The sequence below is a fragment of the Chiloscyllium punctatum genome, chromosome 45 (genome assembly GCF_047496795.1).
Source record: "Chiloscyllium punctatum isolate Juve2018m chromosome 45, sChiPun1.3, whole genome shotgun sequence".
NCBI classification, from domain to species: Eukaryota; Metazoa; Chordata; class Chondrichthyes; order Orectolobiformes; family Hemiscylliidae; genus Chiloscyllium; species Chiloscyllium punctatum.
Window position 1 is genome coordinate 52345185 of NC_092783.1, and position 21748 is coordinate 52366932.

A 21748-nucleotide genomic window follows, 5' to 3' on the forward strand; every position below is an offset into this window, starting at 1 on the left:
GCATCCCTCTCAACATCTCTGTCTTTCTACTTAGTTTCCTCCTTCAAGACATCCTTGAAAGCAAACTCTTTGATCAAGCTTTCCATCTTCTAATCTGTTATCTCCTTTTGTGGCTAGGTGTCACATTTGATTTTATAATAGTCTTTGGATATTCTGTTATGCCCCAAATGGTGCAGAAAATAATCAAGAAGGCCTACGTTTCTAAAGGACTGGAGTATAAGAATGCAGATGTTTTGCTGTAGTTATTCAAACCCCCAGTTAGACCCCACTTAGAGTATTATGAGCTGATCTGAGCACCATCCCTTCAGGAAGGATGTTTTGGCCCTGGAGGCAGTCAACACAGGTTTACAAGGGTGATACCTGGACTTCTGGAGTAAAGTTTTGAGGAGATATTTTGACAGTTAGGTCTTCATTCTTTAGAATGTTAATGGGTGATCTAATCAAGGTTTTCTGGATGTTAACAAGGAAAGACAGGGTAGGTAAAGGTAAACTATTTCCAGTGTTGAAGATTCTAGAATAAGGGGACAAAGTCTTAAGAATTAGAGTCATACCATTTGGAGAGATTTTAGTGGAGGTTTGGATCTCTCTGTCTCTGTCTCTTTCTTTCTGTCTCTCGCTCTCTCGCTCTCGTACAGTGGTCAATTGTAATTCAGGTGCGAAATTTAAATTTTGGCGAGACAAAGTTTTATTAAGCAAGGGTATTGAGGGATATAGGCCCAAAGCCACCATATGGAGTTAGGCCACAGATCAGCCATGATCCTATTGAGTGAGAGAGCAAAGTCAAGAGGTTGAGTGTCCTATTCCTGTTTCTGTGTTAATTGTATTCATTTTATTGTTTCAATCCTTTTAGTGAACTTTCAGGATAATCTTTAGATTCATAGTCAATGCTAATGTTTCTGGTATTAATATTTTTGATAACCAAATCTAGAAGTTGGTATACCTGTATTCCAGGTCTATACCCTGAAACAATAAGATTGGCTCAAATTTTTCAGTTATCTGGAGATACGTCATAACCCCAAAATACACGTATGACCTCCTTGGAAGTCCAGATGCATTGCTTCTATAGGAATTGCAAGAGAAGGCTAAACGCCTCCTGGGAAATCTCCCACCCTACCCCCAAATTTCTGAGTTAGAGTCAGAGACTTTGGAGAGAGCCAACTTACTTAACAATATTGTTAACCGAGAAATTTTAGGCAAATTAAAACTATGTCTAACTCTTGGGCACCTGTACAACTGATACCTCTGACTGTATCTCCTTGTCCCCTCAATGTGAGCTGACATGACCACTGCTATGCTGTCATCTGTTCACTTATCCCACTCATACCGACTATCAGTTTAAACGGTGGATTAGTGGTGCTGGAAGAGCACAGCAGTTCAGGCAGCATCCAATGGATGCTGTCTGAACTGCTGTGCTCTTCCAGCACCACTAATCCAGTATTTGATTTTCAGCATCTGCAGTCATTGTTTTTACCTTATCAGTTTAAACGTCCTAAGCTTTTCGTTGTATCAGAGAATGAGGATTAAGTCAGAATAAGACAGTTACTAATTTTAAACAAGGGGTCTGCCTTGACAATTCTTCTCTTTAAAGAATGATCCTGACATGCACTGTTTCTGAAGAGGCCAGGCTTGGAGGCGCCAGTCAGAACTGCAAAACACAGTCCTGGCAGAAGAAAGTCTGAGCAGCCACCTGATGGTTTGCCACTCCTGGAAGATTAGTACCATCGTATTTAAAACTGCTCCAAGATGTTGTGGTCTAATGTAGTTTTTTTTTTCAGGTTTCATTGGGATCTGACAGTTGCAAATTGCAAATGAAACACACACATTCCTTTTAGGGTGGTGAAGGGTAAGGCAATAAGGTGATGATTTTCCAGGATGCAAAGTATCTGATTGCAGAAAAACTCAATAGCTTCACTAAATGTGCTCTCCTTACTTAGCCTGCCCGATGTGACTCCAAACTCACTCCTGATGATAAACAAAAAATGATAGAATAATTAGCAGTTCAGGCAGCATCCATGAAATGAGAAACAAACAATTTCAGGTGCCTAACCTTTCTTCAGAAGTTTTCAAAGTGAAGAATTTTCGACCTGAAAAGTTCTGTGTTTCTGGCTCCACTGATGCTACTTGAGCCATGGCAAGCTGCTCAGATGAATCTAATTGCTAGTACAAGAGTTCAAAAAGATGACCTATTACCACCTTCTCAAGGACAAACATGGATTGGGCAATAAATGGTGGCCTATGACCGTGATGCTGACATCCCTAGAATTAATTTTTAAAATAAATGAGCTGTTCTTGTACTCTTATACTCCATCTAACTGCATAGAAGCACTAAATCCTTTACGGAAGTGACAAAATCAAGTGCGTGTTGCTATTTTCCGAAAGGTGTTTAACGGGGGATGACTTATTCTTAAGTAAGTATATATGCTTGAGGCTATTAAAACAAAGCATCCCACTTGATTGTCACTCCATCTACTACTTTTAAACATTCACTTCCTCCACTATCAATGCACATTTGGAAATGATGTGTACTAACTGCAAAATGCACTGCAGCAACTCAGCAGGGATCCTTTGACAGAACTTTCCAAGCCCACAACTTCTATCATTTAGATGTCCAAGGGCAGCATGTGCAAGAGAACACCTGCTCCAAGCTGCACACCACCCCACCTTGATATTCTGTTACAGGCTCTTTACTGTTGATGGGTCCATATCCTGAACAGAACTGTGGGATCCTTTTCTGAAGAAAGATCACTGGACTCGAAATGTTAACTCTGCTTTTTCTCCCCAGATGCTGACAGACCTGCTGAGTTTGTCCAGTAATTTTCTTTTGTTTTAGTTTTCCTGCATCTCCAGATTTTTGTTTTATATTATTATAGGATTGCTTTGTTGGCCGAATAGCAGTTTTGTAATAGAGTGACAGCAACAGAGTGTGTTCAATTTCTGCACGCACTGAGGTTACCATGAAGGTCGTACCTTCGTAACCTTGGCCCTGGCCTGAAGCATGGTAGCCCTCCAGTTAAATCACCACTGTCTTCTCTCTCTCTCATGAAGGAGCAACCTTATGCTATGATGGGACTATGGTCACAATTATTTTTAATTCATGCCCTGTGGACTGCAATCGTTCATGAAGGTGGATCAGCACCACTTTCTCGAGGGCAATTTGGAAATGGCAATAAATGCTAGCTAGCCAGCAATGCCCACATCCTGTGAGCAATTTTTTATTGCTGGTCAATAAACAGGTGTACAGTTAAACCTGAGATTTTGTTTTTAATTACTTAGTGTGGAAACAGGCCCTTTGGTCCAACAAGTCCACACTAACCCGTCAAAGCGCAACCTACACCAAACCCATTCCCCTACATTCACCCCTACCCCTAACACTATGGTCACATGCACATTTTTGGACTGTGGGAAGAAACCAGAGCACCCGGAGGGAACCCACGTAGGCAGGAGGAGAATGTGCAAACTCCACACAGTCCGACGCCTGAGGTGGGAATTGAACCCGGGTCTCTGGCACTGTGAGGCAGCAGTGCTAACCACTGTGCCATCGTGCCACCCAGTGTGGTGTTCTAAAGCGCATGCTGGCTATTGAAACTTCTCAGTACCTTTTCAGGAACAAGACACCAAGAATTATAATTAAACGATTCATCACTTCACCATGAAAGAGCATATTTCTTTGTTTGAATTGGTATTCTAATAGTCTGCTTACCTATCAACTGTTCTCTAACTAATCTGCACAAAATGTGTTTTTTAAAAAAAGGCCTTTTCTTGCTGAGATTGGCAACTAAATAGATGGAAAATAAATGGCTTAGTATCTACATAATATCATTTCATGTGTGCATAGATGCAGCAATGTCACTGTTCACCAATTTCATGAAATTGTTAATATGGTTGTGGACTGGAGGAAAATTTGCATTCGAGACATTAAAAAAGAGCATTTCTGTTTTGGAGATTCCCAAGGTCATTCCAAACATGACACGTTTGAATTGATAGAGCCAGTTTCCTTTTTTTATTTATATAAAGCTGACTGTTTTGCTCATCTCAGGAGTGTGCATATTTTTATTCACATGAGATCTATGCATTATGAAGCTATTCCCCTGTTGGTGGTTTATGACTGGAACAGTACAAATCTAAGTGCGGAGGGACAAACAGTACCTTTTATTGATTGTGTTGTTAGAAAATTTTCAGTCTTTGATTCCCTCCACTTTTTGAGATCACCAAACTACAAAGATTAATTGGGTAAAAACAATGACTGCAGATGCTGAAAACCAAATACTGGATTAGTGGTGCTGGAAGAGCACAGCAGTTCAGGCAGCATCCAACGAGCAGCGAAATCTCTCGTTGGATGCTGCCTGAACTGCTGTGCTCTTCCAGCACCACTAATCCAGTACAAAGATTAATTGACCTGATGTCATCTGTGTGCATTTGTCAGTGTTCCTGTTATGAATTGAAGTTGCTTAGAATTGCATAATAGTGTCTTAATTTGTAACAAAAAATGTATGAAAAGTTAAATCTGAACTCCTGTTACCTTTTTAGGACGACAGAACTGAACCTGCCTCGCCCAGATCTTCAGGAGTTCACTGCAGACATGAATGTTTTAATGGCCCTAATAATTAATGGACCAGTGTAAGTATAAATAAACATGAATGCTGTGATAGTTATTGGTTTGAATTGTGACAACACCCAACTCTATCTCCTCACTGCATCAGTTGGCTGCCCACCACCCTCTCCCCTGTCTGTAACTTGTCAAACTTGTTTCTCTTGCCTCCAGTAATGAATGAGCCGAAACAGTTTCAAAACCCTCAAATTCTATTTCTTAGCCAGTGCCTCTCCTTGAAAAACTGTCTGAATGGCACTGTCGCAACCATACTTATGTATTTGAGCTTGAAATGAGCTTCTCTCCAAACATACAGTGCCACTGCTAAGACCCTCCGTTTCCACCTTTTTGTAATTTTGCAGGGTTGTACCCATGCATTTGCTCATTTATAGGTGAAATTCTGATCCATGTCTTTATGTATTTAACCATTTTAGTCTGTTCCTTGGAAGCATTCCATCTTTCAATATTCAAAAAATGTAAGCTTATTCACAGTTATGCTGTATCCTAATTCTCAGTGTTCAGTGCTCACTGATTTAATTGGCTCCCAGTTAAGCAACATCTTATTTATTTGTGTAAAAAACTTGCACCAAATGTTACAGATACGTCATCGTTAATGATTTTTTAATAGGTTTAATTGTTCAATTAGATTTTATTCTTGTATGCTGTGAATCAATGAGTAATTAGCAGCACTATTTTCCTTTTGGGCCAACAGGAAATCTTTCTGCTATCGAAGGCTGCAGTACCTGAGTTCAAAGTTCCAGATGCATGTTTTACTAAATGAAATGAAAGAACTGGCTGCTCAGAAGAAAGTTCCACATCGAGACTTCTACAATATCCGCAAAGTAGGGAAACTAAGAACTTGTCTTTTACTCTCACTCTTGTTTTATTTTTGTACATATTGCCCATCAGTATCTTTTACTCCGTTCTTGCTATCTTTAACTACTCCTGTAACACTTTTTAAAGAAATAACTGCATGTGGCGTTGTGTGAAACCTGGTGGTCATGATGAACTGCTGGTGCTTGTCATGTGCTGCTGCCAGTGTATCAAAAACCCACATCCAGAGTTATTTCTATATAAGAAATAAAGAATTTAAAAAACTCTTCAGAACTATATCTGTTCATCTATGCTGCTTGCCAGGAAGTTTTGCATTAGTTATTGAGTATAATAGGCACCAGTGCAATATTATTGCTAAATGCAAAGCACCAGTCATTGGAATGCACCAGCAAGCAAGCATTAAAAATAAGATTTACACGTCATTGCTCATTTGGTAGCAATTTTGTCTCTGAATCGCAAGGTTTCTGATGTAAATTTCACTCCAAAATTTAAGGGCTGATTCCACATCATGGTACCTGGGGAGCACTGCACTGTCAGAGAGAGATATTTTGTCAGACCAGATTCTAAATCGGGGTTCCATCTACCGGCTTGATTAAAAAGATCTTGTCAGACTATTTTGTAAAAGAGCATTGGAATTGCTTCCAATATCTTGACTATATCTGTCTCCAAGTCAATATTGCACGAAAATGTTGTTGGGTTATTATCACATTATTGTTTAGAGGAGTTTGCTGAGTGAAAATTAGTTTCCACCTCATTTGTGATATCAAATGCACCTCAAAACATACTTCATTGGTTGTAAGGTGTTTTGAGATGTTTGGTAATCAGGAAAAGGGCTATAAAATTACAGCAAACTTTGTTTTAACCAGCACTCACAATAAATCGGCAAAAATTATATTCCTTAAATACTGTATTATTCCAATTTCTGTGATGTCCGAGTATGTCAGTTGAGGGTATGAATGAGAAGGCTCTCTGGTAAGTTTTATTTAAAGCAGAGTTACATTATTATTTAAATGATTTATGCTGTAAATAAGGTACAACAGTGATGTGTATACCCCTCGTAGTACTTACTTTCTATTACTTAGTGTGTGTTTTTGTATTGATAATGTTGATCTCTTGATCAACTGGTACACTCTAGGTCTGATAAGTACTGGTTAATAAAAGGTTTGCTGTAATAAAGCTTAATTTAAATGTGATTTATTTCATTTTTTTTCTTAGTTTGCTCATTTCTACATGGTTGTATAATTTGTATTAATTTAAATGGATTAAGTAACTCCTTCAGTACTAAAGGGGAATACACTTTCAGTAGATTGTAAGATAAGTAACTAAATTTTACTAAAATAAACTCCTCCTTCTAAGCACTACATAATAAGCATGAATCCCCTGCTGATAGAGAAGAATACTCAAGTTAAATAAATCTTTGTCATCATCAAGATCACCACAGGATGTATTCCATGCAGCATTGTAATGCTGTTGTAGAAATGCAAAGAAGTAAAATACATACAGATTTTAATATTTTGAAAAATTCTTATGTTCCTCCTACCCCAGGAACTAGTAATATTAAATTAGTGCACTTAGAGTTTGTTTTCCCTTGCAATAAAGGAAAACTAATTTTGTTACTTTTACATTCAGAACTCTGAAACATCCACTAAGATCTGTCATCAATTAATGGACGTTGCAAATTTCTCCAAGGAATTCTATTGACTAACCTAGTGAAAAATGGTGGCTGATTAAAAGTCTGTGTGAAACAGAGTAATAGAAGTTAAAAGAGCTGGTGGGCTCTCTTGGTTTAAGGTCTCTCTTGTTATAATTCATATGGGCATTACATTCATTGCTGCTTAGATGCTGGTGATCTAACTTTTTGAATGGACTGAATGGCTGTTTGGGTGATTCAGAGAGTTAAAGATCAACTATGTTTCTGTGGGCTTGAGTCACATATTGGCCATCCCTAGTAAGAGACAGGAGATTCTCTCCCCTAAAGTAAACCAAATGAGTTTTGTGATAAATTATGATAACAAAATTACATGATAATTCACTTGTTTTATAGTTAGCATTGTGGGTACTGAATATATTATACTTGAATTGTTTAATGAACAGCTGGGCAGTTGAAGTTTAGTTATAATAGAATTTTAAGCTATGTCATTGGATCATTAATCCAGGACTTAGAATTGCTAATACAATGACAGAATCGTGATGCTGCTACAACCACAATACAAAAGGAAAGTAAAATATTTTGGGGTGGTACAATAGATTCATGCAAAATGAAAGTAAGGGGATTATGTTGTCTGAAGTCATAAGATGTCCTTGGGACATAAAGGTTTTAACCTGCGACCATGATTATTTAATTGAGGTCTGCATCTTCAGCAGTTGCAAATATTTCCATTGTTCTTTTAGTTCTGCGTGTTCTAATGTTTTTCAATTTGTTACATTGGGTGGTTTGTCCTTCAAGAGTTTAAGGGAGACATCTTTCTCCAGTTTGTGCCAGTCAAACGTCCATCTCCCCTGCTCTGCAAAAGCAGTTATGTGGAATAGAGTCAAATAGACTCAAAAGCTGGTTTTGGGCATTCCATTGTCTGAATTCTTTGCTACGAAGTTTGATAATTATAGGCGACGTCTTTTATCTTCAACATGTGAAATTTATCATACGAATGTAAATCAGAGGAGGAAATTAGGGTGTCTTCATGTCTGAAAGGTTAGACTAATTTTGATATATTTTGATAAGAATGTTAACTTTAGTTCAGATTATTTTGATTGTTGTTGGTTTTAGGAAGCCTGGCTAACTTGCATGGTCAGCTGACAACAATTTTAAGTCTGTTTTTGTCAATGAAATCCCGGCTATTAAAATTATAGGATTTCAAATTCATTAGTCCATTTTTAATCAATGTAAAGTCAAAATGAACAAAGAAAACTTGTTCTTATTTTATAGGAAAAATCCCTAATGTTTGTAGTGCTCCAATTTAAGACATTGAATTCCTAAGAATGGATAACAGCAAAATTCCAGAGGGTTAAAAACTAAGTTACCTTTTAAGTGCATAATTGATTTTGATTTATTGTGATCATGTGTACCTAAGTACAGCACAGTGAAAAGCTTTGTTCACGAGCAGTACAAGCAGATCATAGCAAACAAGCACATAGGTACTTAGAGTGGGGCATACAGGTTATACTGCACAGGAGGTGCGCAAAACAAGATCAGCATTGACAAGATCAACATTATTTGACGGTAGAGAGTCCATTCATCAGTCTAATACTGACAGGGAAGAAGCTATTCTTGGACCTGTTGGTGCATTGTTCAAGCTTTTGTGCAGTCCCCAGCTATTTAATTACAAACCTGATCAAAGTGTGTGGATTTCAAAGCTAAATTAGTTCAAAATAGCTTCTCATGTCTGTCTGCCTTTGTAGCTCATCCAATAATTCACTCAAAGTACTTTGTTCACATTTAATTTTGGGGCACTAATTGCATGACTCCTGTTGGAACCATAAAATTTGTGGAGATAGAGGGCAAAAATATCATCTTCAAAATCTAGTTAGTCAATGTATGCATGGCTTTCTTGAAGTAAATCTGATTTACTGTTGCATCTAATTTTAGTATCTATTTAAATATGATCCATTTTATCCCAAGATAGCTAGAGGAAAGAAAAAATATTCACCACTTACCAGTAAATACAGCAGTATTTTATTAACTAAAAGCCTTTAGGTATTGTAGTTAAAATTCAAATACGCTAGACTCCTCTATCATTCAAAACCCAACTCTGTAAATTATAGGACAACCTTGATTATCCGAATGACACTGGCAGGGAGTATTTTGTTTGGATAATCTAATGTTCAGATAACACAGTTTACCCTGAGATCTTGTTTGAATAGTCTAAAATTCGGATAATTGGTGTTCAGATAACCGAGGTTGCACTGTATTTGTAAAGGAAGAGGACTTCTACTATTTCCTACATTTGTAACCTTTTTCCTTAACTAATAGGTTGATACCCATATTCATGCATCATCCTGCATGAACCAGAAACACCTGCTCCGTTTTATCAAACGTTCAATGAAGAAGAACCCGGATGAAATTATTCACGTGGAAAATGGAAAAGGACAGACGTTGAAGGATGTCTTTGAGAGCATGAACCTCACAGCGTACGATCTCAGCGTGGACACACTGGATATGCACGCGGTATGCACAGAATGTAGTTTGTAAGAGGCACTGAAACCTACTGGTCACAGAGGATACATTGTTTTTAGTTAGCATTGCCAAAGATTTTGTAATGTATTTAATTAGGAGTTAAACAATGCTACGTTCCTATTTTACCAAACAAAAAGGCAAATGTGTACCGTGGCTTGACAGGAATTTGTGTTCATCCTGCGATTTCTCAACTTTATTTTCTTTGCATCTCTTAATTATTAGTTATAATTATTAGTTATAGTGGTAATGGTGTTGCAGCATGTTTCATGCCAATGCCTTTACAATGAAGTAGTGACTAATTTTGAGAGTCGGGGAGGCAGGAAAGACAAAGCAACAAACAAAATATTTGCGATTATCCTGGTACAGAAAATGAGTGACTCTTAAGTTAACATTGAAAACAGTTGTGTAACCGTTTTGGTTTGCTTGTTGCTTGTGCTCTTGTTGAAGAACTTGGGATGTTCTGACCAGCATTCCATGTGCTGCATTTACACAAAATGGGACTTTCTAGAATATGTTGTCACTCTTTCACCTGACTACAAGAAAATTTAATTTAATTAGTGTGCTATCTTATCTTTCAATCCTACAAGTGACATCAGGCAAAGGACAACTATATGCTTTGTGACAGGGGGACTGGCATATCATCTAAAATGGAAGCTTTGTGTTTTTTTTAAACTTCCATATCATGAATATTAAAATTATGGAGTGTCCAACAGCTTTCCCAATTGCAGTTAACTCATGTCTTACCAATCAAGGGAATGAACCTGTCACTTAGATATCTGTCAGCCTTCATATCACCCATTTTTACCCACTCTTGGTAGAATCTACTGGGATCTCTGGCATATTTGGAGGTAAAAAAGGCATTTTATTAAACAGAATGGTAGCGTGCCTGAATCCCATCACCTTCCTGCTTCTGCCAGATTGTTATGGGCAGCAAGGCCTAGGGTGGACCTTTCTGCTGTGTCATCATTAAAAGTTCTTAAGTGGCCTTAATGACCACTTAAGGGCTTTAACCCACTGGTATTAACCCAGCTATATATGTCACTAGGCAATATACGTGCCGCCTAAAATAGAGTGCCCAGCTCATTGCCCTTATAGGTGGGGACAGGATGCCTCAATTTCTTGAGCTGGGCATCAAGAAATTGGGGCCACAAAAGCCACTGATCTGCCTTCCACCATTTATCTCACTGCTACCTTCATGCCACATCACCATGACTGACCTGTGCCCTGGGTCACTCTGTGACTCTGGTGCCTGACCTTCTGGCAGCACCCACAATCTCCTCTGGTGCTGCTGAGGACAAGAACTGCTGACAGCTCCCTGAAGCCCATGGGATCTTGATTCCAGGGGAAAACCTACTGTGGTATGGTCACTGGTTAGCTTGTGGCTCAGCAGACCTGAAAAGAGGCAGTACAGGTCTCTGTGTTTTTCCAGTTGGCAAGTGAGATACTTAAATAAAATTCTGCCCTAAGCCTTTAAAATAAATTTTAATTCTTTATGAATAGTTTACAGTTAATTCCCCGTCTAGATTGTAAATGGCTTCCTCTTCTTTAAATCCTGGCAGGATTTGGACTCTTTGTGAAAAGAGAAGGGGACTTTGCCTCAGTTCTATGAATAGTAAGTACCTATCCCTAGATGTGTGCCTGGGTTTTATTTAATGTTAACAATCGTATCGTAAAATTTTGAGGATTGATTCCTCCAAAGTGAAAAAGCCTAGGTGGGACTAGAGAAGATTGGGAGGGAGTAAAGGCTGTCCATCGTGGGTCTGAGAAAAGACTAATCACACTGATGTAATTGGAAGATAACCTCTGATAATGGGATCTTTTTGGCCTAGAAAGCCAAATGTGTTCATCGTATTTGTGATGAATACAAGGCTAGTTGGAAAAACTATATTAATGGGATCAGTGTTTACAAAAACCTATGTCACATCAAAGGATAAGTACTTGGCATTCATAGTATTGATCCTTAGACTTTGCTTCTTCTTCCAAAGCTCAGTGTTCAAAATGTCATTGATGGAAGTGTACACAATGAAAATTTGAAGTTTCCTGTCAAGTTTTATGCCAGCATTTGCTATCATTGATTCATAATATCAGTGTGTACATTTCAATGTCAATTATCCCTTTCTTCACTAGCTCTTTGTTCAATTATCTCCATTGGGTAAAACGTTATTTGGGAGAAGTTGTACCGACAGAATATTTAAATCTTCGGTCTATTTTTTAGCATAAAATCAGAAAGTATCTTATTTGTAAAAGTAGTAGCTGAAATGTTTGTCTTAAGCTGAGATAAATCTTGATTCATGTTTAGGCTTAATGTTCGAGTTGGTATAGATGGTAAGTAATTGCTATACATTTAACTCTTCTGTATAATTATGATCTATATAAAAAGCTATAACCTGTTTATATCTCCCTTTCTATCTCCTGCCTGTTCCATCAGTATAGTCACTTTTTAAATTTTATTTTCAGTCCCTTGATCAAGTTGTCCTTATGTTTGTTTTTTCATCATTCTGTGCTGCATCTGTTTGAATTGGATCAAATCTCTTTGTTTTGTGAGCAGTTCAAGTTTTTTTAGGTTTGCACTGGAAATGGGCACACTGTGCCACCTACAGATGTTGGTGTTTAGTAAAAATGCAGTGCTACATCAAATAAAGTAATTGTATCATTCCAGTTAAAAAGTGACAGGCAGTGATTGAGTTTTTGAAGGACAGTTAATAGGAAATAGTCATAAAGAAAAGGTTGTCTATTGATTTGGCACAATAAATTTGAAGCTGACAACAAATCTTTGCGTACCATGCTCTTTTGTGGTGAGGATAATTGGAACCAAAATTATACCAATAATTATAAATGAAGAAAAATATTTATCGCATTCCTAACCTTTAATCTTTTCCAGAATCTAACTTTAAACTAATCAAAATACTAATTTATAGGTACCAATATATTAAGTGAACTTAATTCTTCTTTATGAATTCAAAGCATGTCACCCATCACTTATTTACTCTTCAAATTAACAATTTGTTAGTTAATAAGTTATCCCAGTCTGTCAATCTCTCCCAGGACCTCAGACCAATGGGTTCTGTTCCTCCGTCCTACAACATTTAAACTTAAAACTCAACCTCAAGAGATCTACATACTTCTGTTTTAATTTTGATTTTATTTGTTGTAGTCACATGTACCTCAGTACAGTGAAAAGTTTTGTTTTGTGAGCAGTACAAGCAGATTATAGCAAACGAGGACATACCGATCAAAGGGTGCTTGGACTGAGCGAGGCATACACGATTATAGCTGCACAGGAAGTGCGCAAAGCAAAATTAACATTAGCAAGATGTGAAGTTAGAGAGGTCCATTAACAGCAGGGAAGAAGCTATTGTTGAACCTGTTGGTGCATAATACAGAATCCTTTTAATATTTTCACCTTGATAGTGTCTTGCACCTTGAAATTTAGCTATCAAATTCATTAGTTTTCTTTAAAATGATTAAATGTCTGCGTGCTTAACAATTTTAGCAGGCTAAGGGATTTCCTCTATTGTTTGTCTGGATTGCCTAAAATTGCATATAATGTTCGGGGGGAGAAAAGTCTTATTTATTAGTCATTAGTTATTGTTTTTAAAAAAAAACTCAAATCAATTTGGGTTGGTTCAGACACACCTGTGTGACAGATAGAACTGAACCGATACCACTTTCCACAAAGCTCTTCATTGTAGATCTACTGTTTTGATAGACAATTTGTTATTCTGGTGTTCTTAGCCATTACCATTACGTTTAGATAGAACAAAGTGGCTACTAGTGCAGATGTTGTTCAGACTGTTTTCAGTGTTTTTTTTTTACTCCCTGGAAGTACTCTAATGGTTGAAGTAGAATTGAAACACCATTTTGTTGCACTATTAGCTGAGGTGATGTGGAAGTATTTTGTGATATTCTGTCATGATTAAGGAGCCAGCTAGAAAGTGCCCAGATGGCAGTGGATTTAGATGGATTTTTGGGATAGTGATATGTTTCCATTAGTCTCTGTTAATACAGCTAAGGTTGCAAACACTCTAAGTGGAAATATGTGGGCAAAAGCATTATATTTCTGCTCAATTATGCAGTGTGGGTGAGCACTGATGTCTGGGATTTCAACTAAAAGCTCTAATCATCGATGTGTATATTAAAAATAAGTAGGTTCTTGAAGGATATTTTCAATTGAACTTGAATTGTGTTAGATCATCATTCCAGTATCTCTTCTACTGTGTAAATTTTGCTTCTTTGCTTAATTGTGATTTTCTAGTTTTGCCCTCCATGCCACTATCCTGTACTCCTAATGTAAAATACTGTTACAAATCCCCACAAGGCTGTCATTCTAATTATAGTCAAGGATTTTTAAGGGGCACTCAGGGGAATTGCAAAGGCAGCATAACCCATAATGCTGCTACATTATGTTTAAAGCAGCTGCAAAGAGGAACAGCGAGAGAGAGCAGTGGTTGCACAGGGAAGCACAAGGGATTAAAGGAGAGAAAACTAACAAACCATGCAGAAATGCATAAGGCATCAGAGAAGATCTATTGCAACAGTGAAAAAATTTAGATGAACACGTTCATCGGTTTAAGCAATAAAAGGTTTAGCGGTATAGTAGTACTGATGTGCCTCAGTGCCCTGCAGTTTTCTTTATCATTCATTAGTACTAAAGCATTGAAGTCTGATAAAACGTGCCATTTATTTTTGTGCATGAATGAGTGATGGAGAAATATCTGTTAACATTGTGAAAGCTGTTGTCAGTGTGTTTATGTCTCCTTTCTTTGGCATAACAGTGCACAACAGCTATTATTGTTGCTCCTTGTACTCTGCAAAGGAAACCAACTTATGTACTTTTTGCTAAAGCAGGGGAAATTCCTGATGAAAATATAATGAAATTTATGATGACAATAAATGCTGCTTAAGAGTTGTATTGAAAAGTAAAAATATTTGGAAAACTAAATTGTGTGGGTAGTAGTTTGCTCAACTAATATATGCAAATTATCTTATTGCCTTAATTCTTTTAAAAATCGCACAACGGCGGATTATAGTGCAACAGATTTATTTGAAAATGCGTGCTTTCAGAGCGCTGCTCCTTCATCAGCTACCTGACAAAGGAGCAGCGCTCTGAAAGCTTGTACTTACAAATAAACCTGTTGCACAATACCTGGCGTTGTGATTTTTAGCTTTGTCCACCCCAGTCCAACACCGGCACCTCCACATCATGGCCTTCATTCTGATAAGACTTGGTGAGACACTAGGCCTCCACTGATAATTGAGGTTGGGGCTGAAGTTAATAGGTCAAAGTATCTGGTAATTTTTTGAACTTCATTTCTGGATATCAAATATTGACAAAGGGAAGCAAAGAGTGATGAAGATCACATTCCTGCATGGGTACAGCTGAAATGCCAAATAAATTAAACAGTAAGAGATATTTGGAAAAATCTGGAAGACAGCCTGCTTCCAAACTGTAAGGATTCTATGATTCTAAATAGGAAGGTAAATAAGCATGGATTCCAAAGGATAAATTGAAACTCTTTATGCCAGAACACTACAATGATAGTAGAGAAGGTGTAACTTAAAATATTGTCATTATTATTTGTATATTTTGACATGTTGGATCAGAGAAAGCAGCAAGTTAGATTTACAGACCTCTTCCAAGTTAGTAAGTACACCAATTGTCAATTAAAATCCATTAAAATGGGAGATCATTTTAAAGTCTGTGCATTTGTGGGGATATATTTAAAAGCTAAATACTTGGCTCAGTGGTTTGCACTGTTGCCTGAAAGCACCAGGGACCCAGGTTCGATTCCAGCCTTGGGCGATTGTGTGAAGTTTGCACGTTCTCCCTGTGTCTGTGTGGATTTCCTCTGGGTGCTCTGGTTTCCTCCTACAATCCTAAGATATGCAGGTTAGGTAAATTGGCCAAGCTAAATTGCCCATAGTGTTCAGGGATGTGCAGGTTAGGTGCATTAGTCGGGGGTAAAGGTAGAGTAATAGGGTAGGGGAATGGGTTTGGGTGGGTTACTCTTCGGAGGTTCGGTGTGGACGTGTTTGTACACTGTAGGGATTCTATGATTCTATTCTATGAAAATATAATTGAGCAGTTTCACAGTTAAGTAAATGTGAATTACCGGTTAGCAATAACAGCATGTGGAATAAGAGCATCAGTATGCTATATGACCCTTGAACCAAGACCATGGCATATATTTTTCTTCAACTTCACTTTACAATTCAATTCCTTGATTTCCATAGTGCTCAATAACGTTCAGTCTTAATGGTGAACCAACCCAATGAGTGAGCATTCACATCACTCTGGGGTCGAGAATTTTGAAGATTTGCAAAACTCAGAGTGAAGAAATTTCTCTTTGCTTTTTTAAATGGTTAAATCCTTACTATGAGACTATGACCCAATTTCCAGCCAAGGCAGTAGCTTCTCAAGCTCTCTCAGAATTTTATGTTCAAATGAAATCACCTCTCATTCTTCTAAGTTCCAGAGAGTATATGATCCTTTCTCAGAGGGCAGCCTCTCATCCCTAGAATCAATATAAAGAAGCTTCATTTCACCTTGCCTAAGGCAAATTCCCTTGGTAAGGAGACCAAAGTTCTGCACAGCACTCCTATGTGTGGTGAACCAAAACCTTGTATAATTGCCACAAGACTTTATCAAGCCCCCTTGCACCAGTATATCATTTGCTTTCCTACATTTTGTTTTCCTTCTGTGACTTAGGAGCAAGGGCCCAAGTGCCTATGAGTGCCAACATTTACTAGTGCCTGTTTTTAAAAAAAAATGTTATGATGTGGAGGTGCCGATGTTGGACTGGGGTGGACAAAGTTAGAAGTCACACACCATCAAGAAATAGTCCAACACATTTATTTGGAAGTGCTAGCTTTCGGAGCACTGCTGCTTCATCAGGTACTTCCAAATAAATCTGTTGGACGATAACCTGGTACTGTGTGATTTTTAACTTTAAAGAGAAAGTTGTTCTATTCTTTATATCGAAGTGGAGAATTTCACATTCTTCCACATCATCTGCAATTTCATAACTACTTGGTTAATCTGTGTAGCTTCTACTTTCTCTTCACAGCTTTCTTTCCACTTATCGAAGCTTGCTGATCTTAGAAAATACGGAACACCGAATCACATATCAAAGATGTTAACTTGTTGTAACTAGCTGAGGCCTGAATATGACTCCTTTTGGCACTCCTCCTGCCAATGCAAAATGAACTGTTTTCTGTCTGTTCACAGATACCCAATCCATCCAAAGAGCACCAATCTTGAGAAAGAATCTCAAATTGCCACCTTATTCAATAACTTTTGAAAATTCATTTCTCTTAATGTTTGTTCCCCTTTTCCCACTCTGCTAATTACCCACCTTCAAAATAAATTCTGATGAATTTGTTATACACTGTATTGTAATTGATATTGCTATTAAATCATGCTTTCCAGTCTGAAACAGAGAAAATAGTAGAAGGTGTAGACCATTCGGTCCTTCCAGTCTCCTCCACCATTCATTATGAACATGGCTGAACATTCAACTCAATAGCCTCTTCCTGCTTTTTCCCCCATGTCCTTTGTTCCTTTAGCCCCTAGTGCTACATTCAACTCCTCCTTGAAATCATACAATATTTTAGCTTCAATCACTTTCTGTGGTAGTGAATTCCACAGGTTGACAACTCTCAGCTGAAGAAATTTCACCTCATTTCAGTCCTAAAATCGTTTACCCATTTCCTTAATCTGGTGAGATAATGGGACCTGTTGTAACTCTGCAAGTGAATTGGCTTTTGATGAGTTAAGATTTTGCCCAATACATTTTGCACACTGTTAAACATCCTCAAAGCATGGGATTAATCCAGATTATAAAGCCAATTCTAGCAGGCTCTGAGGAAACTGGAGCAGTGTCAACGGCTCTCAAAACAAAAGGCAGTTCTTCTGCTGGTGGTGAATATCATTAGGTTGCACCTCAAATTTAAATAATGATTTCTTTGGTTCTGAATTCCTTTGTTTCTGAATTCCTTTGTTATCTGCTTCTGTTTTCTGGTCAGGTGTACACTTGCTCATCTGATGTCACACTGATCTCCTTGCCACTTTGAAACTGCCCACAAGGATCATCAGGAAAGTTGAGAGTAGAGACTAGTCAATTGCTAATTATCTGTATTCTTTTTTATTAATCTATTTTTCTAATCAATCTGTTCAGAGATGTAATTATGCACCACTGGAGCAGGTGGAACTTGAACCTGTGTCTCTTGGTCCAGAGGTACAGGTACTATCACTGCACCACAAGAGGGCCTTTAATTATCTGTATCCTTGCCTTCTACCAGAATTAGGATTAGATGTAGGCTATTCATCCCCTTAAATTTGGTCCACATTTTGAAGGGTCCTCTTGTGGCACAGTGGTAGTGTCCCCACCTCTGGATCAGGAGACCCAGGTTCAAGTCCCACCTGCTTCAGAGGTATGTAATAATGGGATGATTAGAAAACTAGGTTGGTCCACTATTTGAGGACCTCTCTTGTGGCACTGTGTTTTGTCCTTACCTCTGAGCCTGGATTCAGGTCCCATCTCCAAGGGTTTTTCATAACATCACTAAACAGGTTACTTAGGAAATATCTTGCTCCACAGTTCAATTGTATCATGGGTGATGTGATAGCGGTTTCAACTCCACTTGTCTTCCTGCTCCTATTTTGTGACATTCATTTGTTGATCAATAATCAATTTAACTCTGTCTTGAATGCATTCAATAGCCTAGCATCTGCAGCTGTCTTTGGAACAGAACTCCACAATATAGTAACCCTGTCAAACAGAATAAATTCTTCGTCTCTGTCTTAAACAGATGATGGAGTGCAGTGCAGCCAAATGTAAATGGAATTGAAATTAGAAAGTGTGTGATGCTTTGGCTTTGCTACCTATGTGTCATCCTTGCTAGCAGGTTGGAGCTTTACAAACGTTTATTTTCTCTTCTAGGATCGAAACACTTTCCATCGGTTTGATAAGTTCAATGCCAAATATAACCCAATTGGGGAATCGATTCTTCGTGAGATTTTCATCAAGACTGATAATTACATTGAAGGCAAATATTTTGGTCACATTATAAAGGTTAGAGTCGCATGTCTTTAAGAAGTATGTATGTTTTGCATAGTCACAGATGTACAGCACGGAAACAAACCCTTCAGTCCAACTCGTCCATGCCGATCAGATATTCCAATCTAATCTAGTCCCACTTGCCAGCACCCGGCCCATATCCCTCCAAACCCTTCTTATTCGTATATGCATCCAGAGGCCTTTTAAATGTTGCAATTGTACCAGCCTCCACCACTTTCTCTAGCAGCTCATTCCATACACGTACCATCCTCTGCGTGAAACAGTTGCCCCTTAGGTCTCTTTTATATTTTTCCCCTCTCACCCTAAACCTATGCTGTCTAGTTCTGGACTCCCCCGCCCAGTGAAAAGACTTTGTCTATTTATCCTATCCATATCCTTCATGATTTTATAAACCTCCTATATGGTTACCCGTAGGACAAAGAATAAAGAAAATTTACAGCCCAGGAACAGGCCTTTTGGCCTTCCAAGCCTGAGCCGATCCAAATCTACTGTCTAAACCTGTCGCCCAATTCTTAAGCATTCGTATCCCTCTGCTCCCCACCTACTCATGCATTTGTTCAGACGTGTCTGAAATGAATCTACCGTGCCTGCCTCTCATTTCATACTTTGACTCTTTTTTTGTTTTAAAAAAGTATAAAAATAATCACATGTCTTTGTTTGATCTCTGTGATGTACACCATACTCCCATTAAGTTTCCCCCTCCTCAGGTACACAGAGTTAACTGGCTTCTGGTGAGCTGCTTTTTGTGACAGTGGTTGTGATCAGGAAGTTAATGCCTGGATATTCATGTGAAAAGCTATTCTGTGTTGTAATGTGTTTGCCTCTGGCAAGGTTATGTTTCCTACCAAAACTAAAAGCACAACTATAATGTCATAAATTATCTGACTGGCCATTGTGATCTTGAAGGAATTATGTCCAAGATTTTGCTGAACAAGGAGATGTTGGGCTTCAATATATATACTATAGAAATGGCAATGATATGTGTAGCTTGAAATTTGTTTATCCAGCTATTTTCCTTACCTATTGTTTATTGGACAATTTAATTCTTCGAAAATGACTTCCAATATAGTATCTTCAACTTGAGTCCACTCTTGCCTCATGTTTGCACAAAATGATTAATTGTTTTGAACAAAGGACTGCACTGCGCGAAGATTAAAAATAAATAACAAAACTTGATTTTGGGAGTCAGTTTGCCCTCCATTTGGCTATTCAAAGTGAAGTTTGATACTGGATCAATCTCTTGATTTATTGACCTGCTTCCAAGGTTTTTTTTCTTGATGCAACATGTCATCTTTGATCCTTATAAGGAGGTAAAATTCATGTTAATTTGCATGTAGTTTAAATTGCTGATTTTTTTTTTAGATTAGATTACTTAGTGTGGAAACAGGCCCTTCGGCCCAACAAGTCCACACCGACCCGCCGAAGCGCACCCACCCATACCCCTTCCCCTACATTAAACACTACGGGCAATTTAGCGTGGCCAATTCACCTAACCTGCACATTTTTGGACTGTGGGAGGAAACCGGAGCACCCGGAGGAAACCCACGCAGACACGGGGAGAATGTGCAAACTCCACACAGTTAGTCGCCTGAGGCGGGAATTGAACCCGGGTCTCTGGCGCTGTGAGGCAGCAGTGCTAACCACTGTGCCACCGTGCATCTTTTATGTTCGGACTATTCCCCAAGTGAGACATGCTGCTAAAACCTGCTTTTACTGAGTCTCAGGGCCCACAAATTCAAACAGCACAAACCAACATTGAAATAGGACTGACAACAAAAACATTATGCTGGGTCCAAATCCTGGAAACTCCTCTGTCACAGCACTATGGCAGTAACTGCAATACGTGAACTACAGTCATTCATGAAGAGTTCTCACTCCCACTTTCCCAAAGGCGATGGGCAGTAAAAGCTGGCATTCAAAGGAAAAACATTTTAAAATCTGAAAAATAAGCAGAAAAGGGTGGAAAATAGGTAGAATATGTGAACAGAGAAAAACCAAGTTAACATTTTTAGGTTAATGACCTAGCATCAAATTTAAAACAATGAAAGTAGAGAGTGTATGGTTTCTCACCTATCTAGCACCTTATGTGCAACTTTGTGAAACATTTGTCAAGACCAAATTAAACTAAGTCTCTAATTCAATGCATCAAAACATTGAAATTGCTATGCAATTAAGTAGGTTTCTTGCTAATCTCTGTTAGATTTTGATCTTAGCAGTGCCACTTTGAACAGCTTCAGACAGAATTCAGGCACAGGGATGGGTAAGCGGTTAAGGCAGAGCCACCCCAGTGTGGCATCATGTATTCAGGAGCAAAGAACCCATAGAGTGGATTGTCAGGAATGGTGCATTGTACTGGAGACTCTGGAAAGAGGAAGTGAAACAAAAGCATCTGACTTTGAAAATGTTTCTAACTGTAACAAGCCAGTAGCCAGTAATTTCTTGTATCTTATAGGAAGTGATGGAAGATCTTGAAGAAAGTAAGTATCAGAATGCAGAGTTGCGCTTGTCCATATATGGTCGCTCCCGGGATGAATGGGATCGACTGGCAAAGTGGGCAGTGAAACACAAAGTCTACTCCAACAATGTGTGCTGGCTGGTACAGGTTCCACGGCTTTTGTAAGTATTATCATGCACTGTCAAACTACAGCTTGCTTGAACTCAAGATTTAATTTAAGTCCAGGCAATGCCCAAACTTGATGGGAGTGAAATTGGATGTGGCTGCGTGTGCAAAATATTTCAGTAGCATGATCTGATGTACTTGACATTCAGCTCTGTCTTCACTTGTGAGCACTGTTTTTATTTAGACTTGTTGGTTTAATAATTTATAACAGAGTGCACATTTTACAGAGAGACAAAACTCAGATGAGCCCTGAAGAACAAATTTGATTCACTATTTCAATTTACCATTACAGATTTCTGAATTATTATTGTGTGAAATATTCATAGCACAATCTTTGATATCATCCAGCTTTCAGAAGTCTGTACATATTTCAGAGCAAGTGCCTTCTATTTGCATATTGTTAAAAACAGGGAGACGATGGTAATGTCACTGGGCTTGTATCCCAGATTAATGAT

The 21748-nt window shown here is 38.3% G+C and overlaps 1 protein-coding gene across 4 annotated transcripts in view; it reads left to right on the forward strand.

Moving 5' to 3' along the window:
• LOC140467429 (AMP deaminase 2-like) overlaps positions 1-21748 on the forward strand; it is a 180585-nt gene that overhangs the window by 129409 nt on the left and 29428 nt on the right. For all 4 annotated transcript variants that reach the window (XR_011955456.1, XM_072563781.1, XM_072563780.1 and 1 more), the window contains exons 8-12: positions 4528-4617; positions 5301-5430; positions 9390-9584; positions 18536-18667; positions 21126-21289. Coding sequence is in view for 3 of the 4 variants with exons in the window: in XM_072563781.1 (XP_072419882.1) it covers positions 4528-4617; positions 5301-5430; positions 9390-9584; positions 18536-18667; positions 21126-21289 (711 nt within the window). In the remaining variant the exon portion in view is untranslated. The remainder of the gene's footprint in view (positions 1-4527; positions 4618-5300; positions 5431-9389; positions 9585-18535; positions 18668-21125; positions 21290-21748) is intronic.